General features: G+C 28.7%; 2 protein-coding genes across 2 annotated transcripts; both read left to right on the forward strand.

The window, feature by feature from the left end:
- Positions 1-222: 222 nt before the first annotated feature.
- Positions 223-1,688, forward strand: LOC129299068 (trans-resveratrol di-O-methyltransferase-like). Its single transcript, XM_054937508.1, has 2 exons — positions 223-1,062; positions 1,181-1,688. Exons 1-2 carry the CDS (start codon positions 280-282, stop codon positions 1,487-1,489), a joined length of 1,092 nt encoding a protein of 363 aa, XP_054793483.1. The 5' UTR covers positions 223-279; the 3' UTR covers positions 1,490-1,688.
- Positions 1,689-14,389: 12,701 nt separating this feature from the next.
- On the forward strand, positions 14,390-15,745 carry LOC129299067 (probable O-methyltransferase 3). The gene is made up of 2 exons (XM_054937507.1): positions 14,390-15,208; positions 15,306-15,745. The coding sequence occupies exons 1-2, from the start codon at positions 14,426-14,428 to the stop codon at positions 15,615-15,617; spliced, it is 1,095 nt and encodes a 364-aa protein (XP_054793482.1). The 5' UTR covers positions 14,390-14,425; the 3' UTR covers positions 15,618-15,745.
- Positions 15,746-19,331: the final 3,586 nt, after the last annotated feature.

Genomic DNA, 19,331 nt, shown 5'->3' on the forward strand with positions numbered 1-19,331 from the left:
ATTAATTCATATCACCCTACCTGCTTTCCATACAAGACACGATCAGATTTTAATCGCGCCATTCCTTAATCACGCAAAGTAAGGAGCAAAACTTAAATGTTCATATCAATATTTACAAATCGGAATGAAATAATTTAATTACAGTTTCAAGGCACCCACTTGCTCAACTCTATAAATCGACCCAAATAGGGTTAGCTTTCATATGCATATACCACCACCACCACCACCAGCACAATCAAGTAAATTTCCATCAGATCGCCCGTGGTAAAATCGAAAGCCATGGAATCCCAAAACAAAGAGCTTGGAGCAACAAGACTCCTCGATGCTCAGAACCATATATGGAAACACACATTCAGCTTCATAAACTCAATGTGTCTCAAGTTAGCCACAGAATTAAACATCCCAGAAACCATTCACAAGCATGGCAAGCCCATGCCTCTGCCTCTTCTCGTCTCTTCCCTGCAAATCCACCCCTCCAAATCTCCAAACGTTTATCGCATAATGCGACTCCTCACCTACTCTGGCTTCTTTTCCCTCCAGAAAGTTTCAGAAACTGATGATTCTTCAGAACAAGGCTATGTCCTAACTGATGCATCCACCCTACTTCTCAAGGACCATCCCTTAAGTACCACCCCTTTCTTCCTTGTTATGGTGGATCCCAACCTAAAAAGGCCTTGGTATGAGCTCACCAATTGGCTCCAAACTGATGATTATCCGTCGCCGTTTCACATGGCGTATGGGAAGAAGATTTGGGAGCATGCCAAGGTTGACCCTAATTTTAATCATTCTTTCAATGAAGCTATGGCCAGTGATACGAGACTGGTGATAAGTGTGGCGATTGACACCTGCAAAGAGGTGTTCATGGGAATAAAGTCCTTGGTGGATGTTGGGGGTGGCACTGGGGCTACAGCTAAGGCCGTTGCTGAAGCCTTTCACGACATAGAATGTATTGTGTTCGATCTCCCGCATGTTGTCAATGGCTTACAGGGTAGTGCGAATCTCAACTTTGTGGGAGGCAACATGTTCGAGGCGATTCCTCCATGTGATGCCATACTGATGAAGGTGATGATAATAATTTCACTAGCTACTTACATCATGACACCATTTACATGCATTCATTCATTGTTTTGAAGACTAAGTTTTCTGATAATATATAATTGCTTCTTCGGCTGTGAAACAGTGGATACTGCATGACTGGACGGATGAGGAGTGTGTGAAGATTTTGAAGAAGTGCAAGGAGGGAATTGGGAGCAGAGGGAGAGATGGGAAGTTGATAATAATAGATATGGTGTTGGAGGATGACGTGGTAGCCAAACGCAGTAAATCAGCTGAGAATCAGTTGTTGGTGGATGTGCTGTTGATGGTGCTGTATCCTGGAAAAGAGAGGACTGAGAAAGAGCTCGCCAACTTATTCCGTTCTGCTGGTTTTAGTGATTATAAGATTCATCCAGTTCTAGGTTCCAGATCCATCATCGAGGTTTATCCATGAAATATTAATTCTCTTGCATATGATTAGAACTAGCAGCATTAATTGCTTGTTATGAAGTGGAATAAGACTGTTGGACAGGAAAAGGAAGAAGAAAGGAAGTGGAAGAAGGTCCATAAGTATCGCTTTGTCATCTACATTATGTATTTATTAAAATAATGTTTGTGTTTAACGAGAGCTTTTAATAGCTTATCAAGATAAATCGATTTGGCTTTCATAATAATCTTAAAGGCGATTTTCTTTTTCTTTCTTTCTTTCTTTCTTTCTTTTTTCATCAAGAAGGGTAGCCGAAGCCGGAGGGAAATAATTGAAAAGAAGAAGCAAACAGAAAGATCAGTGGGCGATTTTCTTTTTCCTTTTGCATTTATTGCACCTGGGATCGATTACGTCTTTCTTGTTTTTGTTTGCAGGACAACAGATTTTTCCATCAATAATCAATAAATAATGTTCCATATAAAAAAACATTAAAATTAATAATTAATATATAATAAAAATGATAGACTCATAAACTTAAACATTAAAATTTTAAATTAAGATATCTTTACACTGCTCTTTCCCTTGTTTTTGAGCAATCATTCTCATTTATTACCATTGATATCAAAGTCAGGTTTTGCCCAACACACTTTTGGTGCATTTTTAAATATCTTGTTCTCTTCACATTTTAATGATGAATGGCTTTATAATTCTCATATATTTTATTATATTTATAATTCTCTTGTCAATTAAATCTCATCTTTCTTTTCCATTTAAAAATTTTTAAACTACTTGAACGAAAAATTTAAATGCATAAATTTTAAATGTGAGATTTGAATCTAAAATCAAAATCAAAATTCATTAATTCAAACACTATCCAAAAGTATATATTCTCACAATAACAGGATTTCATGAAAAATCATTTCTCGAGACTCATCAAAATCCTTTTGAAAAAAAAAATACTCCTGGAATTAAGTAAATGTCATCATATGCCAAATTATACTGACTTGAATAATCTCCATTTGCAATCTTCTCTCTATTTATATCTATATATTTTGATTTCTAATAGCTCTGAGGGACTTAAAAATAGATTATTACTCAATCATAAAAAAGGTCACAAAATAAGATTTCATCATTGGGAGTTTGGGATAAGGACAGAAAGGATTTTGATGAGTTGAAAATAACCACAATTGAATTTGAATGTATTTTCAAATTAGTGGCAAAATTATCTATCTCAAATTCCTTCGTCGTCATGGCAATGATATGGCGATAGATTTAATTCCACCTCTCACGCAGAAGTGTTTAGGATACTAAAGATTAGAGTGTTTCAACTCATCACAGGCAATTCATAATTATTGACTCCTTTGTCGTATATTCCCTCCGTTAAAAAATATAAAGTATTTTTTTAGAAGTTGGATGTTTAAAAATGTAAGGTATTTTTAATCTTTCAAGGTGTAATTATTATTTTTTAAAAAAATGCCCCTATTAAGAATGATTTTATATTTATTGTAAGGTGTTTAATAGGGATAAATATAAAAATATAGGGTTAGTTAGAAAGTAGATAATTACTTTATTGAAGGTCGAGATTTGATTAAAAATATCTTACATTTTTTAACAGAAAAAGTATAATCTATCAACATGTTTAATTTATTCTAATTATGGGTGATGAATATACTTTAGATCCTCCGTGACAAAATTAATTAAAGACCACAAAATCTATTGTCATTTTGTTATAATCAATTGTTAGTAAATTTTGTAATAATTAATTTGTTGCGAAGAACCTAAGTGTGACTCCCCCTTTACTTAATCAATCATCTTTCCTCATTTGCAGCCCTAAATCTGCTTATGCCTGCCGCCTTGCAGTTTATTCGGTAACTTTTTTTTCAATCTCCCTCGTCATTCGTTCCCATCTAACAACACACGTTATTTTTTTTTTAAAGAAAATAACAGTTAAGAACAAATTAATGACACAGTTAATTAGGTTTCTAATATTTTTTTTAAAAAAATAAGTTACAAATAGCGATTTAAATCTGACAAATAACATCAAAATTAATAAAAATTAAATTTTATAATAAAGCATAATCTAGGCCATCTTTCTAAGAGTCAATAGATTAATTACTTGAATTATGATTACAAAAAACTAAATAATAGATGATTTTCTTTATTTTTAAAAAACTAAATTAAAATTACATAATTAAAACAAGTTCAACTAAAAAAATTACTAAGTACAAATAGCACAATCAATCACAACTCAATCATCTAAAATTAATCTTTCTCATCCACAAAATAAATTAAATTTATTTAATTTTATTATTCTAATTTTATTATATATTTTTTAATTATCATTCAAGAATTAAATAAAAAATTAAGTTACAGAACAACTATTTTAAGTTAGTCACACTAAAAATAAAACATAAATAATTACCAAAGTCAAGTCAAATTACTGTTATGTTACTACATTTATAGATTATGGCAAGCAAAACTTTAATTATAATATACAACTCAAAAATTATACAATAAAATTACTCTAATTAATAATAATAATTAAAATATAAAATTTAAAAGGTAAAAATAATAAATTAAAATAAATTATTTTTTGAATATAAAAAATTTAGATTAAACTTTAGGATAATAATTTGTGGCGGATTACGTTAAAAAAATTAATTCTTCATCAGCACTGTATGAAAGGATGAGAAGCCGTCGCTCACGGAATGAAGAAAAGAAAACGACAAAGAGCTATCACGCCTCTGATCCTCTCCAAATTACTTTCGCTGCCGCCTCTACTTTTCAATCCAAAAAGTCATCAGCTCCCTGTTTCTATTCGTCCTTTTGATTAAAGGTCGTGTGTCGCTTTTCAATTCCCTTCCGTGTGTGGGCGGCTTAACAAATGTAAAAGCCTAATAATTTAATAAAAAATGACAAAAGTACTTTTAACAACCCCAACTGAAAACTGCATCAAAAAATTTAAAATGAATATAAACAAAATTTTCACAATTTAATTTTTGACTTGATTTTTAAATATGTCTATATTATTTATTTACAATAATTTTTATTAATATATTTTAATTTAAATCTAAAAATATGTATAAATAAAATAAAATAAAATAATAAATGTATAAAAATATTAAAAATATATTTATATTTTAAAATTTAAGATTTAAGTAATTAAATTTAAATATTAATATTCGCTAATAAAATATTCAATTAAACTCAATTATTCTCAAATAAATAGTTAAAAATTTAAATTAAAAAAATAAAATATTTAAAATTGTTATTTATTAAAATCATTTTAAATTTATGAATTCTAGTTGCAAATGACATGTTTAATTTTAAATGTAACTCTCACTTTGCAATTGAAATTTTTATTTATAAATTATAACTTTCTGAATTGATATTTATAACTCATTCTTTATAAAATTTTGTCAGGATTTAATTGTCCTTAATTTTTATCTTTCAATAGAGTTTAATATCATTTTCCTTTTATGTGTGCGCGCGCGTGTGTGTAAAGTTAATTTAACCATGTTGTATTTATTTTTGAGGGGGTATCATCAGTTTTACGACACTCTTGCGCTTGTCATTATTTTATTAATCTCCTTTATAATTATAAAGATCTAAGTCAGCCTAAGATAATTAAGAAGCGTCAACATAAATTTACTATTTTAAAACCATAATTAATTGGAAGTAAATTAAGTTCGTCCCCAATAGGCCAATAGTCGTCTTCGAGTTCCATGTCTTCCAATAATTATTGGGCATCCTTAAATTAGCTTGTCTTTACTCATCCTGCTTCATTGTTTAGAACTTTATAATATCAAAGATCTAGGTAAAAAGCATTTGAGGTAAGGTGCTAACATAAAATAAAACTATTTTAATACTTTGGTTAAAGTATATTTTTAATTTTTTAATTTTATATAAAGTTTTAATTTAATTATTTAATTTTATAAAGTATCTTTTTAATCCTTTAATCCTAACATCATTAGTTTTAAGTGATTTTTTCTGTATCAATTATTGTTATTTTAAAAAAATTAAACTTAATATGTTAACATTTAATAATATTTTGTTAATATTTGAAAGTTTAATGTAAAATTTATTAGAATAAAACTAATAATGTTAGGATTAAATGATTAAAACGACACTTTATAAATTAAGGGACTAAAATAAAATACTATGTAAAGTTAAATGATTAAATGTATTCACTTTAGTCTAATATTTTTTCTGTTAGGCTTTGCAAGGCACTTTTCCATCCCTTTATAATATATTTTTTAGAATGATATGATATGCCACAATACAAGACATTTTGAGAAAATAAAAATTTATTAATAAAATTTATTTCAAAATTATCACTCATTTAATATCTTTCTTCCCCTCTTCCTTATTAAATGAAATATAATTTTAAAAGTTTATATTTCATTTTGAAAAAAAAGTTCCAAGTATAAATAATAGATTTCATTGGTATTTTCAATTTAATTACAAAAAGTCTCATAAAATAAAATAGAGCAAAGAAGGTATTTTCTTGAATTGGTTTCATTTCTTTTTAGATATTTCTTTCATCCTGATTTATAAGACATTTTTAGAGGTGATTTAATGTCTCAATATTTTGATAAAAATAAGGTTTCATTAATTATATATTTGTTTCAATGTTTCCCTTTCCTCTTTATTATATTTTTTCTTTTTACTTAACAATATTTCACACATAAATTACATTAAGTGAAGGGTATTTTTAAAAATTTATATTTATATTTTAAAAAAATAATGTTATAAATTATATTTAATAAATTTTATTTATATGCATGATTTTGTATACAAAGATTTTATAAATTGGGATGAAAATTGAGATGAAAAGAGTATTTTGTGAAAAAAGAAGAAGAAGAAGAAGAAGATTCATAATCAACCTCACCTCAAAATACTCTTCATAATTAATAAAGAGCGAGCCAGAGATGGTAGCTGCTACTTCCGCGTCTCCGGCCCCTTTTACAAGATGAAATAGCCAAAAATGGGGTGCCCCTGTTTATAAAGCAATCTAAAAAATAATCTAAGCAGTGATTAATATTTTTTAAAATGACCTTTGAAAAATGACGCTTTTAAGGGAGAGAACATCAGTTAAGGGTATTTTGGAGAAAAGTATTTAACGTAGTATGTGATCATTAATAGATGGAGGTCAGCGCAAGGCAACGTGTCACGTACTCAAGATAACAATTAACGATATTTCAAGCAAATGGATAAAACCACAGTGAATTACAGAGGAAACATCAGAAAGAGAGATACAAGTCAGAAAGAAGGCTCAGAGAAAAAGAAGCAACAGAGAGGAGAAGCTATATCACAAATCCCTCCCTCTTTACAAACAATCTCTCCTCATATATAGCTTTGACTTCACGTTGTTGAGATATCTTTCTCGTACAGTTACCAGTAACAGCTCATATATAACCTTGGCTTCGCATTATTGAGATGTCTTTCCCATTCGCTTATACCAGTAACAGTATCATGCACAGGCACCACCTCCTAAGCCACATATCCTCCTTAGGTCCCACAAGTATATGGCCCAGTCATGACATATTAATGTGTCAACATATAATTACTGTTTTAATAGCACATACTCCTCTTATCTTCTTTATAAATTATTTTTATTAATCTCATTAATATCAATACAAGAAAAAAAAATAAAACAAATAAAGTATATAAAATGTTAAATATGCCTCCATATAATAAATTTAAAAAGTAATGTTATGTTACTTTTTTTCTTTCTTATGAAGAGAAATTTTAAAAATAACTTTTAAAATATTACTTAAAAAATTATACCATAACTCATAAATGATACTAAATAGGCCTTCTAAAACATGAACCAAATGGAGTAAATGATAAGAGCTAAAGTTAATCATCAATTACCATTTGTTCCACGCATGCATGTCTTTGAATAATTCAAGGTCACGTACACATGTAGTTACACCAAGTGGCGGAACCAAAATAGGAAGTTGGTAGGGAGTGATTATATATACTGATAATTTTTTATAAATTTTAGAATAAAAATTTTATTAAAATGTTTTATAATATGAAAAAATTATAAGATAAGAATTATAAAAAGTAAATTGTATATGTTTTTTAAAAAAATTTGAGTAATTTGAATGACATCTAGAAAACATGTCTGTTCAAAGAGAAGTCTCGATCCAGCATGTGTAATTTAACGGTGAAATAATAACTGGACAGAGAAATTAAAATCTTAGAAATAGGTGAGAGATTTGTGTTTTGTAACTATTGATTCCATGAAAGGTTTGTATAGATTTTTAAAATAGAAGAGATATATATATATATATATAATTAAAATAAAATAGAAGAGATGCTAGTATATTTAATTAACTCATATACTCCCCGTATTTAATATTATAAAATATTTTTAATTGAATTATATCTTCAATAACTTAATTAATTGTCTTTAAAATTATACATTTTTTCTTATTTATTCTTATTTAATAAAGTGTCTCTATTAGATAACCTTATTTACAACCCTAATTAAGGATATTTTGAAAAAAATTATTACTTATACTTTAAAAAATTAAAAATACCTTATATTTTTAGCATCTTACTTTAAAAAAATACTTTATATTTTTTAATGGAGGGGAGTAAATATTAACTTTTACCCTTTTTTGTTGATAAAAAAGTAATATTCATCACACATCAATAAAAAAATAATTTTATAAACCAAATAGTATACAATTTATATCTATTTATTTAAAAGTACAAAATTATAATTATATATGCATGTACAATTTATTTCTAAGAGGTGGAGAGAAAGAGCATAATTTTTGAAAAAAAAAACAAAAAACAAAAGGAGTGGGGCCTTTGAAGAGAGAGGAGCTCGCCAACTTTGTTCCTTTCTGGGTTCTCGATCCAACATCGAGGTTTGTCCATGACGCATTAATTCTTGCATATCATCAGAACTATCATTATTTAGCTGTTATGAAGTGGATCGGGATAAGGTTGTTGGGCTTGGTTGGCTGGGCCTTCTTGTTTTTGTCTTTGTGTTTGATATTTACGTCTCTGTCATCTTTTTGTTTGCTGGTTTGTTTTTCGTTTTTAGGTTTTATGTGTATTGAATACTTGAATTCCCAGATCGGGCTTTAATTTGTTTGTACTAACGTTTTTCTTTTCTTCTTAATCAGCTATTTGTACTAGCCTTTTATTTAATAAAGTTTGACCTTGCTTCAAAATATATATATATATATATAAACATTAAAATATACGTTTAATTTTTTAATTTTATATAATATTTTATTTAATTTTTTAACCTTATAAAATATCTTTTAGTCCTTTAAATATTGATAAAATATTCTTAAATATTAACATATTAAATTTAATTTTTTTTAAATAATAATGATTGACACAAAAAATAATTATTTAAAAATAATAATGTTAAGATTAAAAGATTAAAAAGATATTTTATAAAATTAAAAAATTAAATTAAAATTTTATATAAAGTTAGAAAACTTACATTAATTTATATATAAATTATTTTTTTTATTCCATATTTTGTGTATCACGCAATTATCATTGACTACCAAGTTGTTGATATTTTTTAATCATTCAACTGTTTGCATTATCATTTTAAATATTAATAAATCATATTTTATTACAAGCGAATCACTAAAGATTTAACTTTTAAGCTGAATTTTTTCACACGACAAACTTGTGATTAAAATTAAAATGTGTACATCACCTTCGGATATATGATTGTTTTTCTAACAACTGACAATGATTCGAATGGTCCTTAATCAGATCACTTTTGCGCTTGTCTTTAATATACCTGCTTCATTATTGATTTGATTTATAATATAACCAGAAAGAAAAACATAAACAAAAAACACACCCAGAGAGAGAAGTCAGTGTAAAAGGTGTCGAAATGATATTAATATTTTATTAGTATGATTAGAATTAAAGTTAATCACCTCCATCAATAATGCAGAATGAATCATGATCACCAGGATTTTCATGACCCGTTCAGAATTTAATCACGTCAATCCTTCAATTAATCACGCGAAACGAGAGAAAAAAATAAATGGGAAAAATAATATTTAAAATTTTGAAAAGCATATATATTTTTTTAAATAGTACAAATAATCTTTTAGAATACTAAGATGGAATTTTAGAGTATTGTTGGAAGTTTAATTGAAAATATTATACACACACTAATTTTTTCAAATTTAAGAAATTAATGAAATATGTCGAAACTATAAAAATAAATAAAATCTAAATGTAAATGTATAAGTGCCAATAAAACTTTAATATAAAAGGAAAGAAAAACATAATTAATCATTGATCTCTATAATTTTATTAATTTTGTTTTTAATTCTTATAATTTTTTCATTATTTTCCTTTTTTATAATTTCAATAAAATTAACATTTATTCCTCAAATTTTAATTTGAAAGTTTTAAATTCGTATTGGTAAAGTATCTTTCACTTTCTCAACATCTTTTTCTTTGGGGATGGATTCGGAAACAATTATATAGAAAGGCCAAAATGCAAAAATTGTTTTTGTTGGGGAAAAGGGGGGAGGGGAAGCACCGCTGCTTTGCCCCGAAATCCGTCCTCGTCTGTCTTGGCTCAACAGCCTAACTATGTAAGTGGCCTCGGTCTCAACATGATTCCATAGTCGATAGAACTTTCTATGAAATTGTACTCCATTTTTAAAATTTCATTCTTTAATAAAATAATTATCTATTTTTAAATTAATTTTATATTTTTTTTTTTTATTAAACAACCTATAATAAATATAAAATTATTTATTAATAAGGACATTTAAAAAAAATAATTACATTTTAAAAAATTAAAAATACTTTATATTTTTTAACATTCAATTCTTCATAAAATGCTTTACATTTTTTAATAGAGGGAGTATATATAAAGGATCGTCTATTTTTTAATGTAATGCAATTAAAAAGTTATATAAAAAAATTTATATACTTAATCTTATATATTTAATATGCTTATTTTTACTTAAACTAAAATATGTGAATTTTTCAATGATTGTTTATTCAATAACATATTTTTGTTGTTGATATTATTAATACATAAATGCTAGGTTTGGATTAAGAAGGAGGGTTTGTTAGGCCTTCAACAGTCAATGTAAAACTTTGTTGAATCACACACGGATATAGACAATAGATATTTTTGTACTAATGCTAAGTCATTTCTCGTAAGTAATGCGCTGCATGGCTCGAGTGCAATGATAAATGAGTTAGGGTCGCTGCATCAACGCCTGCAAAGGCTATCGCATTATTCTAGACGAGTGCAGGTAAAGAAGTTAGCCTATGTGAGCAAGATCAGACTTGGTACTTGAAATGTTGGAACCTTAATTGATAAATCTATGGAGGTTGTTGGAGTCACAATTCAAAGAAAAATTAATATCCCGTGCATGCAAGAGACTCAATAGGTTGGTGAACAAGCTAAGGATATCCTAGGTTTCAAACTCTGATATACTAAGACAGTAAACACACGCAATGGGGTGGGTATTATTGTCAATGAGGAGTAAAAGAAGAATGTGATAGAAGTTAACAGAATTGGGGATAGAATTATTTCCTTAAAAATGATCATCGGACAGGAGACTATCAATATTATTAGCGCTTATGCACCTCAAATTAGGATAGAAGTCAATTTTAAAGAATTATTTTGGGAAGACTTGAAAGATTGATTGAGAGCTTACCACATAATGAAAAGATATTTACTAGAGGAGATTTTAATGGACATGTCAGGAGGGAGGCAGGTCATTATACGAGGATACATGGTGGTTTTAGTTTTGGGAAACTAAATAATGAAGGGCAATATATCCTTGATTTCTTTTTTACGTATGATTTTAAGATTGTTAATGCTTGTTTCAAGAAGAGGGATGAGCATTCCATCACTTATAAAAGTGGAGCTTCAAGGACACAAATTGATTTATTTTTGACAAAGAGCACGGATAGAAGACTTTGTAAAAATTGTAAGGTGATTTTTGAAGATGTTGTTATGACACAACACAGGGTCCTTGTCTTTGATGTATGTATTATGAGTAAAAACTAAAAGCGTTGACAAGTAAAAACTCCAAGGATTAGGTGGTGGCAATTAAAAGGTGAAAATAGAGAAATTTTTAAGAGAAATCTTTTGGCTGAAGGAATTTGAAAGTCTCGAGGAAGTGCTAATTCCTTGAGGGAAGACTTGGCTGTGAAGGTGGGGAAGGTTGCAAAATAAGTTTTGGGAGAGTTAAAAGGTTTTAGTTCAAGAGATAAGGAATCTTGATGGTGAAATGATAACGTATAGGAAAAAATCAAGCATAAAAAGGAGTATTTCAAAGCTATTCATTTGTGCAATAATGACGAAAATTGGAAAAGGTATCGTATGGCTAAAAAGAAAACTAATAGGGTTGTGAGTAAAGCTCGTTCTAAAACATTTGAAGAGTTTTATAATGGTTTTAAGATAAAGGATGGAGAACAAAAAATTTATAAGATTGCTTAGAGTAAGAAAAGAAAATAGAGAGATTTGAAACAAGTAAGGTGTATAAAGAATGAAGAGATAAATGTTTTGGTCACAGATAATGATATTAAAGATAAATGGAAAACATATTTTTTTAAGCCTTTTAATGATGATGGGGGTTCGTCAATTAACTTGGAAGACTTAGTAACTTCTAAAAGAGAGTAAAATTTGTCATTTTATCAAAGAAAGCAGAAGATTTTTCTATAAAGACCGGATTGCATTAAAGATCATCTTTGAGTCCTCATTTGTTTGATTTAGTCTTATATGTTTTGACTGAGCATATTCAAGAAGAAATTTCTAAATACATATTTTTTGCAGATGATATAGTTCTTATTGCAGAGACAAGAGAATATACAAATTGTAAATTTGAGTTATGGAGGAGGACATTAAAGTCAAAAAATTTTTGCCTGAATGAGAGTAAAACATAATATTTACATTGTAATTTTGATAAGGGGTCAATGAATAGTAACTTGGAAGTGAAATTAGATAATAAGACTATACCTTAAGTGAAAATGTTTAAATATTTGAGAGTGCTTATTCAACAAAATGGGACATTGATGAAGATATTACATATAAGATACAAGTAGGGTGGTTTAATTGAAGAAATATTAAAGGAGTTATTTGCGATAATAAGATATCTAATAGGTTTAAAGAAAAGTTTTATCGAACTGCTATAAGACCAGCAATTTTATATGGTAATAAATGTTGTGCTTTGATGGAACAACAAGAGCATAAAATTAAAATATCAAATATAAGAATGTTGAGATGGATGTGTGGATATACATGTAAAGACAAAATTTGAAACGAGTGAATACGGAAAAAAATAGATGGGGCACGTATTGAAAAAAAAATGATAAAAAATCATTTGAAGTGGTTCGAACATGTATAAAGAAAACCACGAGAGGCACTTGTGAGGAGAGCGAAATAGATGACTTTAAACCCTGTTAAGAAGGGTAGAGAAAGACCGAAAAGAACACTTTTGAAAGTTGTTGAGTGAGATTTGTTAATTAAAAATATTTTTAAAAATTTAATAAATGATCAAATATAATGGCGTTATATAATTCATGTAACCGATTATATTTAGTGGAATAAGACATGTTGTTCTTAACACATTAAAATTTACATGTTTTAATTTAATTAAATAAAAATATATAAAAATTAAATGTATAAATATATAACTTGCGCATGGGACTCTATGCCTATGCTATGCACTCCGTCCCCGCACTTCCAACGCAGGGTAAACCAACTCCATATCGTAATCATCGTCAGTTTTTTTAAAAAAATAATATTAATTGTTGATGGGGAAAAAAACCAAGCGAATCTAAGCCTAACCACAGATGATACTTTTAGAGACACGTCTATAAAACCTTTATGAGTAGATGCTGAAGGGAGAAGATGCATCTAAAATTTCAATATGATGATAATTCTGGAAGGGAGTGGAAAATGGAAATACACCGCAAAACGGAGAAGACAGTAATGCCCACTTTGACGTACGAGATTGATGAGCACAACACGCGTCTCCAGAACGAGACGTGGAAGCATCCCAGCTATCTGGCTGGATGACGTTAGACGTAAGGCTTACATGCCCTCCTCAACATTCTTGCAATCCGCAGGAGAATTGGCCATTTAATCTTGCAAACTAATGGAGACCAAAATTGGTAAAAGAGATATACAATCCGAGAGGAAAAACCAATCCCTGTAAAAATTGAGACACTAAAAAAAATTATAAAGATTAGAAATAAAATCTGTTAAAATTATAGTATAGGGATTAATGAATATGTTTTTCTTAAAAATAAAAATATTAATGTAAGGCAATTATTACGCTCTATTACCGTTAGGGGGTATCTTTGTTACTTCATTATTCAATTTCTTTGCGATGATTCAAATTTAAACACTTCTTTATTATTTTGAAAAAAAATATTTTACTTAATCATCTCTCTGTTTCCAATGTAACATATCTGTAACCAACCAATCATATATCATCTACAGTTCAGATTTTCATAACATTAAAAAAATAAATGTCTGACATATACAGTGAAAATCCTCACTGTATATATATATATATATATAAATTCCACGTTAAAGTAGAATATTTCTGCCCCCACACAAATTCTAGAAAGTAAAGAAACTCGTACCCTGTTCCAGGATTTCAATATCTCTTTCTACTTTATAGGGACTCATTATATAGCAGTACTGTAACTACAACACCGTAACAGAGATGTGATTATTATATAAATTAGAAGGTTTTCCACATTCAACAACTAGCGCTGCTTATCAATCTATAAAAGGATGTTGTTCTGGCAGTATGTCCAAGACCTTGAACAACCCCTTGCTTGATTTAGGCCCAAAAGAAAGGGGGGGGGGGATCGACTCACTCAACTATAAATTGACCTAAATAATGTTTTGCTTTCATTCCATGTATGTATCACCATACCACCACCCTAATATCTACAGTAATTAAATCGAAAGCCATGGAATCCCAAAACAAAGGGCTCGGAGCAACAAAGCTCGTTCTTGCTCTAACCCATATATGGAACCACACATTCAGCTTCATAAACTCCATGTGTCTCAAGTCAGCTATCGAACTCAACATTCCAGAAATCATTCATAAGCATGGCAAGCCCGTGCCTCTTCCCCTTCTCGTCTCTTCCCTGCAAATCCAACCTTGTAAATCTCCAAACATTCATCGTTTAATGCGACTCCTCACCCATTTCGGATTCTTCTCTCTCCAGAAACTTGTAGAAACTGATGATGACACTTCAGAACAAGGCTATGTCCTAACTGATTCATCCACCCTCCTTCTCAAGGACCACCCCTTGAGCGCAACCCCTTTCTTCCTCGCCATGCTTGATCCTGTCCTGAAAAAGCCCTGGTATGAGATGACCAACTGGTTCCAAAGTGACAATCCCACTTCATTTCACACAGCTCATGGGAAGACGTTTTGGGAGTTTGCCAACGTTGACCCTGTTTTTAATCACTTTTTCAATGAAGCCATGGCTAGTGATGCGACATTGGTGATAAGTGTGGTGGTTGATGAGTGTAAAGGGGTGTTTAATGGAATAAAGTCGTTGGTAGATGTTGGGGGTGGCACAGGGACTGTGTCTAAGGCCATTGCCAAAGCTTTTCCAGAGATACAGTGTACTGTGTTTGATCTGCCGCATGTTGTTGATGGCCTGCAAGGTACTAGGAATCTCAAGTTTGTCGGAGGGAACATGTTCGAGGCCATTCCTCCTTCAGATGCCATATTGTTGAAGGTGATATCTTTGCTACATACATACTCTATAATAAAACAATCTACATGCATTCATATATACTTGACAACATATAGTTGCTTTTTTGGATGTTGAATAGTGGGTACTGCATGATTGGAACGACGAGGAGTGCCTGAAAATTCTGAAGAAATGTAAGGAGGGAATTGCGAGGAAAGGGAAAGCAGGAAAGGTGATAATAATAGACATGATAATGGAGAATGAGAAGGCAGATATGATCCGTGACATATCAACTGAGAATCAACTGTTTTTTGATATGCTGATGATGGTCTTGCTTGCGGGAAAAGAGAGGAGTGAGAAAGAATGGGCCAAATTAATATGCTCGGCGGGTTTTAGCGACTACAAGATTTATCCCATTCTAGGTCCACGATCTCTCATAGAGGTTTATCCATAACAAATTCTCTCGTATTTTGAACTAATACTAATTAATTAGCTTCTAAGAAGCAGATGAAGGTCAATATGCATGTATGGCTTTTGCAGTCTGTATTATATATTAATGATGTCTCTGCGTGTTTGATGTGAGTATGCTGTTAATTGTCTGCGAAGATATAAATTATATATATGGCTTATAATAACGTTACAACACGGTATATGTGGTAATTGAGAAAATTAGGCTGTAATCCACAGTCAATTTTTTAGCATTTTTTATGGACAATGGATGTTTTAATTTAGCATGCACGGTTCTCTACTTATAAAACCCCAGCCCTAATCTTAGTTTTTAATTATTATTAAACTTTTTTAATACTCACACCATCTCAAATTATAAGATAATTTGAGGCAAAATTACACATATCAATAAAACTTAATAATGAAACTTTACAAATTTATTTTTCAAAATAAAACTGTAAACTTTTAAAAATACTTCTACACACTTAATCATTATACTACAGTATCATTTTAATTCTCTCTTCACTTGAAAGATAATATTACAAAAACATCATCAATGAAATTTTAATTATTTTAAATTGTCTTATATTTTAAAATAATAAAATAATTTTAAAAATGTTTTATAATTTAGAACGAGATTCATCGAACAATATGCAAAGTTGCAATACATATTTTTTTAAAATAAAATAATTATATAAATTTTTATATTTCTTTTTTCTCACCAAGACTCTAATTTTAGATTTAAATTTTATCATTATATTAATTTAATAAATACTTAAAATTATAATTATAATTTTAGTCATTATCAATACAATAATCATAGACTTTTCCTATTTCCCTCTTGGGCACTTTTGCTCTGATTTCGTCATGGCCCTCAAGCAGCAATGATTAGAGCTAGTGGGTGGTTGTTCAGCAAAAAGTGATCACAACACGTATATACTAATAAAAATTATTTAATAAGTAAGAATTTAATTCACAACTTATAATATTATTATGTGTTTAATTAAATCATATTGTTAATATAAAAATTTTATTAGTAAGTAATATATAAATATATTTTTAAATTTTTTTTGAGTCTAATGTTTATGTTTTAATTTTAATGAGTTCTTAAGATTTAACTCACATCATTTTTTTAAATAAAAAATAAAAAATATCATGACATATAACTTAAAAAAAAAAAGTAAGGGTTAAAAAAGGGTGTTTTTGTAAGGGGAGGTGGGGGAGTGGGGGATGGTGCTTTCAATCTCTCTCATGTGGGAGACAACAAATTGATGCACTAATGAGCTTCCTTCATTTCCAAGTTTGTGGCCACGTTTAAGTCACAATGGTGACTGGTAAGCACATCTTTGTTAAGCAAAAGACGTAATTTTGATCTTTTATAAGGAGTCTTTTAAGAGAAAATGTTGTAATTACACCTGGAATGCTATAATAAAACTCATAATCTGGAACATAACCAACTTATTATTAATATCTGACTTTTTCATTTTATATATGTCAAGTGGCATTGATATCCTAGTGTCATAATATTCGTTTAAAAAAATAGACTATAGATGCTGCTTGTCGATTAACGAATAATGGACGCTTGTTTAAATACATGTATGATTTGTAGACAACATATATTAAAGTGAGAATGATAGATAAATCTATCTAAAATAAGGAAATAATAATTTGGTCATGTAAAATATAAATAATAATAGTGAGGTATCAAGAAACCTTTTTGAGATTAAATTTTTTGTGTGAAATTACTTTAATATTTCTTTACAATTAATTTTATATAACTCACGAGTTTGGCAGTGCCAACAACCAAAATGATTCAAGAAATCATAATTTTTTATCAACAATTTTTTTTCAATCAGTAAAGTTCAATTAATTTTATGTGATTCACAAGTTTAGTATAAGTATTCATAAGTTTAATTTTAATAATAATTAAAATTATATAAAAAAATCACAACTTTCTATCAACAAAATTCACCTAATTTTATATTTGGTATTTAAAGGAGATTTGTCTATTTAAACATAAAATAAGCATTAAAATTTGAAGTAATCGCATGGGATGAATGACTTAAATATGTGCATTTAATCTCCACAAGCAACACACACGCATCATACCATACAAGTTGGTAAGGTGATTTTGTCATTTTTCTCAATAAAGTTAAATTCACCTCTGCCGAATGATATTTTATTAAAGTGGATCAGCATATGGATCTGCGGAAAATCATTTCTCATATAACTCAATATTATTTTTGAAACAAAAAAATGAATATCGAAGCGTGTCACTATATTTCAGCTTTGTGGAAGGCGACAAATTTGATATCTAAAATGAAGTACATTCTGGCCACATCTAATTTATTTCACGGTAAAATCGCTTATTTTTTTTTAAAAATTTATTTTGTGAGTTTTTTGATACTTGTTTAAATTTTTTAAAATAATCAGAATAAAAAATAAATTTTTAATTATCTTAAGAAACTATTTTGAGTAGTTTTTGAAAATAATCTAATGCAGCAAATGAGAAAAAATATTTTAAAAAAATGAAATACATAGAAATATTATAAAATTTTAAAATAATATTATAATAAATTATTTTTATAAAAAAAACAATAAAGATATCATAAAATTTATAAATAATTAACTAATAATTATTTTTTTATTATTTGAACCAAACATAAAATAATGTATGCTTTTTATAAAATCTAATCTAAAAAGAAAATAAACTCGTTGCACCGTTCGAGGATCTCGATGATATCTTTTTCAACTTTTCTCCCAACTTATTTGGTTTGCACTTGTAGATCCCAATGGTGCGCCCTTTTGTCAAACCATCTTTAGTTTGGGTTTTACAAGTTGATTTCAAGTCATTGGCTTTTAATTTGAAAAGTAATATGAAATTGCTTCTGGCTTTTTAACTTTTCAATTTGAAAGTACATTCAAAATCTCTGGACAATATAATGTCCTCACTTTAATTTGCCTAAAATTTCAGAGAAATAAGCATTACTTATACAAAAACTTGGCGTTAGGAATTTCAAATATTTATATTTATATATGGTCAAAAAACATTTATATTTTTTATTATATACTTGTACTCATTTAACATTATGTACAAATATTTATATTATATATTTAATATTCTATAAGACTAAATATATACAAGAATACAAATATCTTTGCATTTTATAATATATATTACATATATATTATTTAACACATCAACATTTATGCTTGTGTTTATATATATATATATATATATAAGTTTTACATAACAAAAATTACATAAGGTCTGTGGATTTTACACGTTTAGCTCTTCTAATATCTGTTATTAAGTTCATGTTGATTTCTTATTGGTTTACTATTATCTATTCTAGTGCACGCAATTGAGAAAAATGATCTATGTCTGTGGAGCTCATCATACTTGCATTGTTGTGTTGTCATGTGTGCTGCTCTAAGATACCTATTGCAACATGATTGGAACATTTATTAGATAAAGTTTAAAAATTAAGTTATAATTGAGTTAAAACTATAAAAATAAAGATATGATGAGTTAAAGTTTAAAAATTAAGTTATAATTGTGTCAAAACTATAGGAATTAAATGATTGTTTTTTCTTTCTTCCTTCTTCCATCACTTGACATCTTGAAAAACTTGAGACTATCGCCACTGTGAATGTTTTTTGACCATGCATGTATGTGCTCTTCATCTTAAATGAAGGTGGTATCACTATTAGAAAAATA

Source organism: Prosopis cineraria, unplaced genomic scaffold, assembly GCF_029017545.1.
Source record: "Prosopis cineraria cultivar Desert tree isolate PC_DT_omini unplaced genomic scaffold, ASM2901754v1 PC1022, whole genome shotgun sequence".
In the NCBI taxonomy this organism is placed as follows: Eukaryota; Viridiplantae; Streptophyta; class Magnoliopsida; order Fabales; family Fabaceae; genus Prosopis; species Prosopis cineraria.

Excerpts from the sequence above, each read along its gene's own strand:
- LOC129299068 (XM_054937508.1), top strand. The coding sequence starts at position 280 with ATGGAATCCCAAAACAAAGAGCTTGGAGCAACAAGACTCCTCGATGCT. Across the intron at positions 1,063-1,180 it reads GTGATGCCATACTGATGAAG|TGGATACTGCATGACTGGAC; the intron begins GTGATGATAATA and ends GCTGTGAAACAG.
- LOC129299067 (XM_054937507.1), top strand. The coding sequence starts at position 14,426 with ATGGAATCCCAAAACAAAGGGCTCGGAGCAACAAAGCTCGTTCTTGCT. Across the intron at positions 15,209-15,305 it reads CAGATGCCATATTGTTGAAG|TGGGTACTGCATGATTGGAA; the intron begins GTGATATCTTTG and ends GATGTTGAATAG.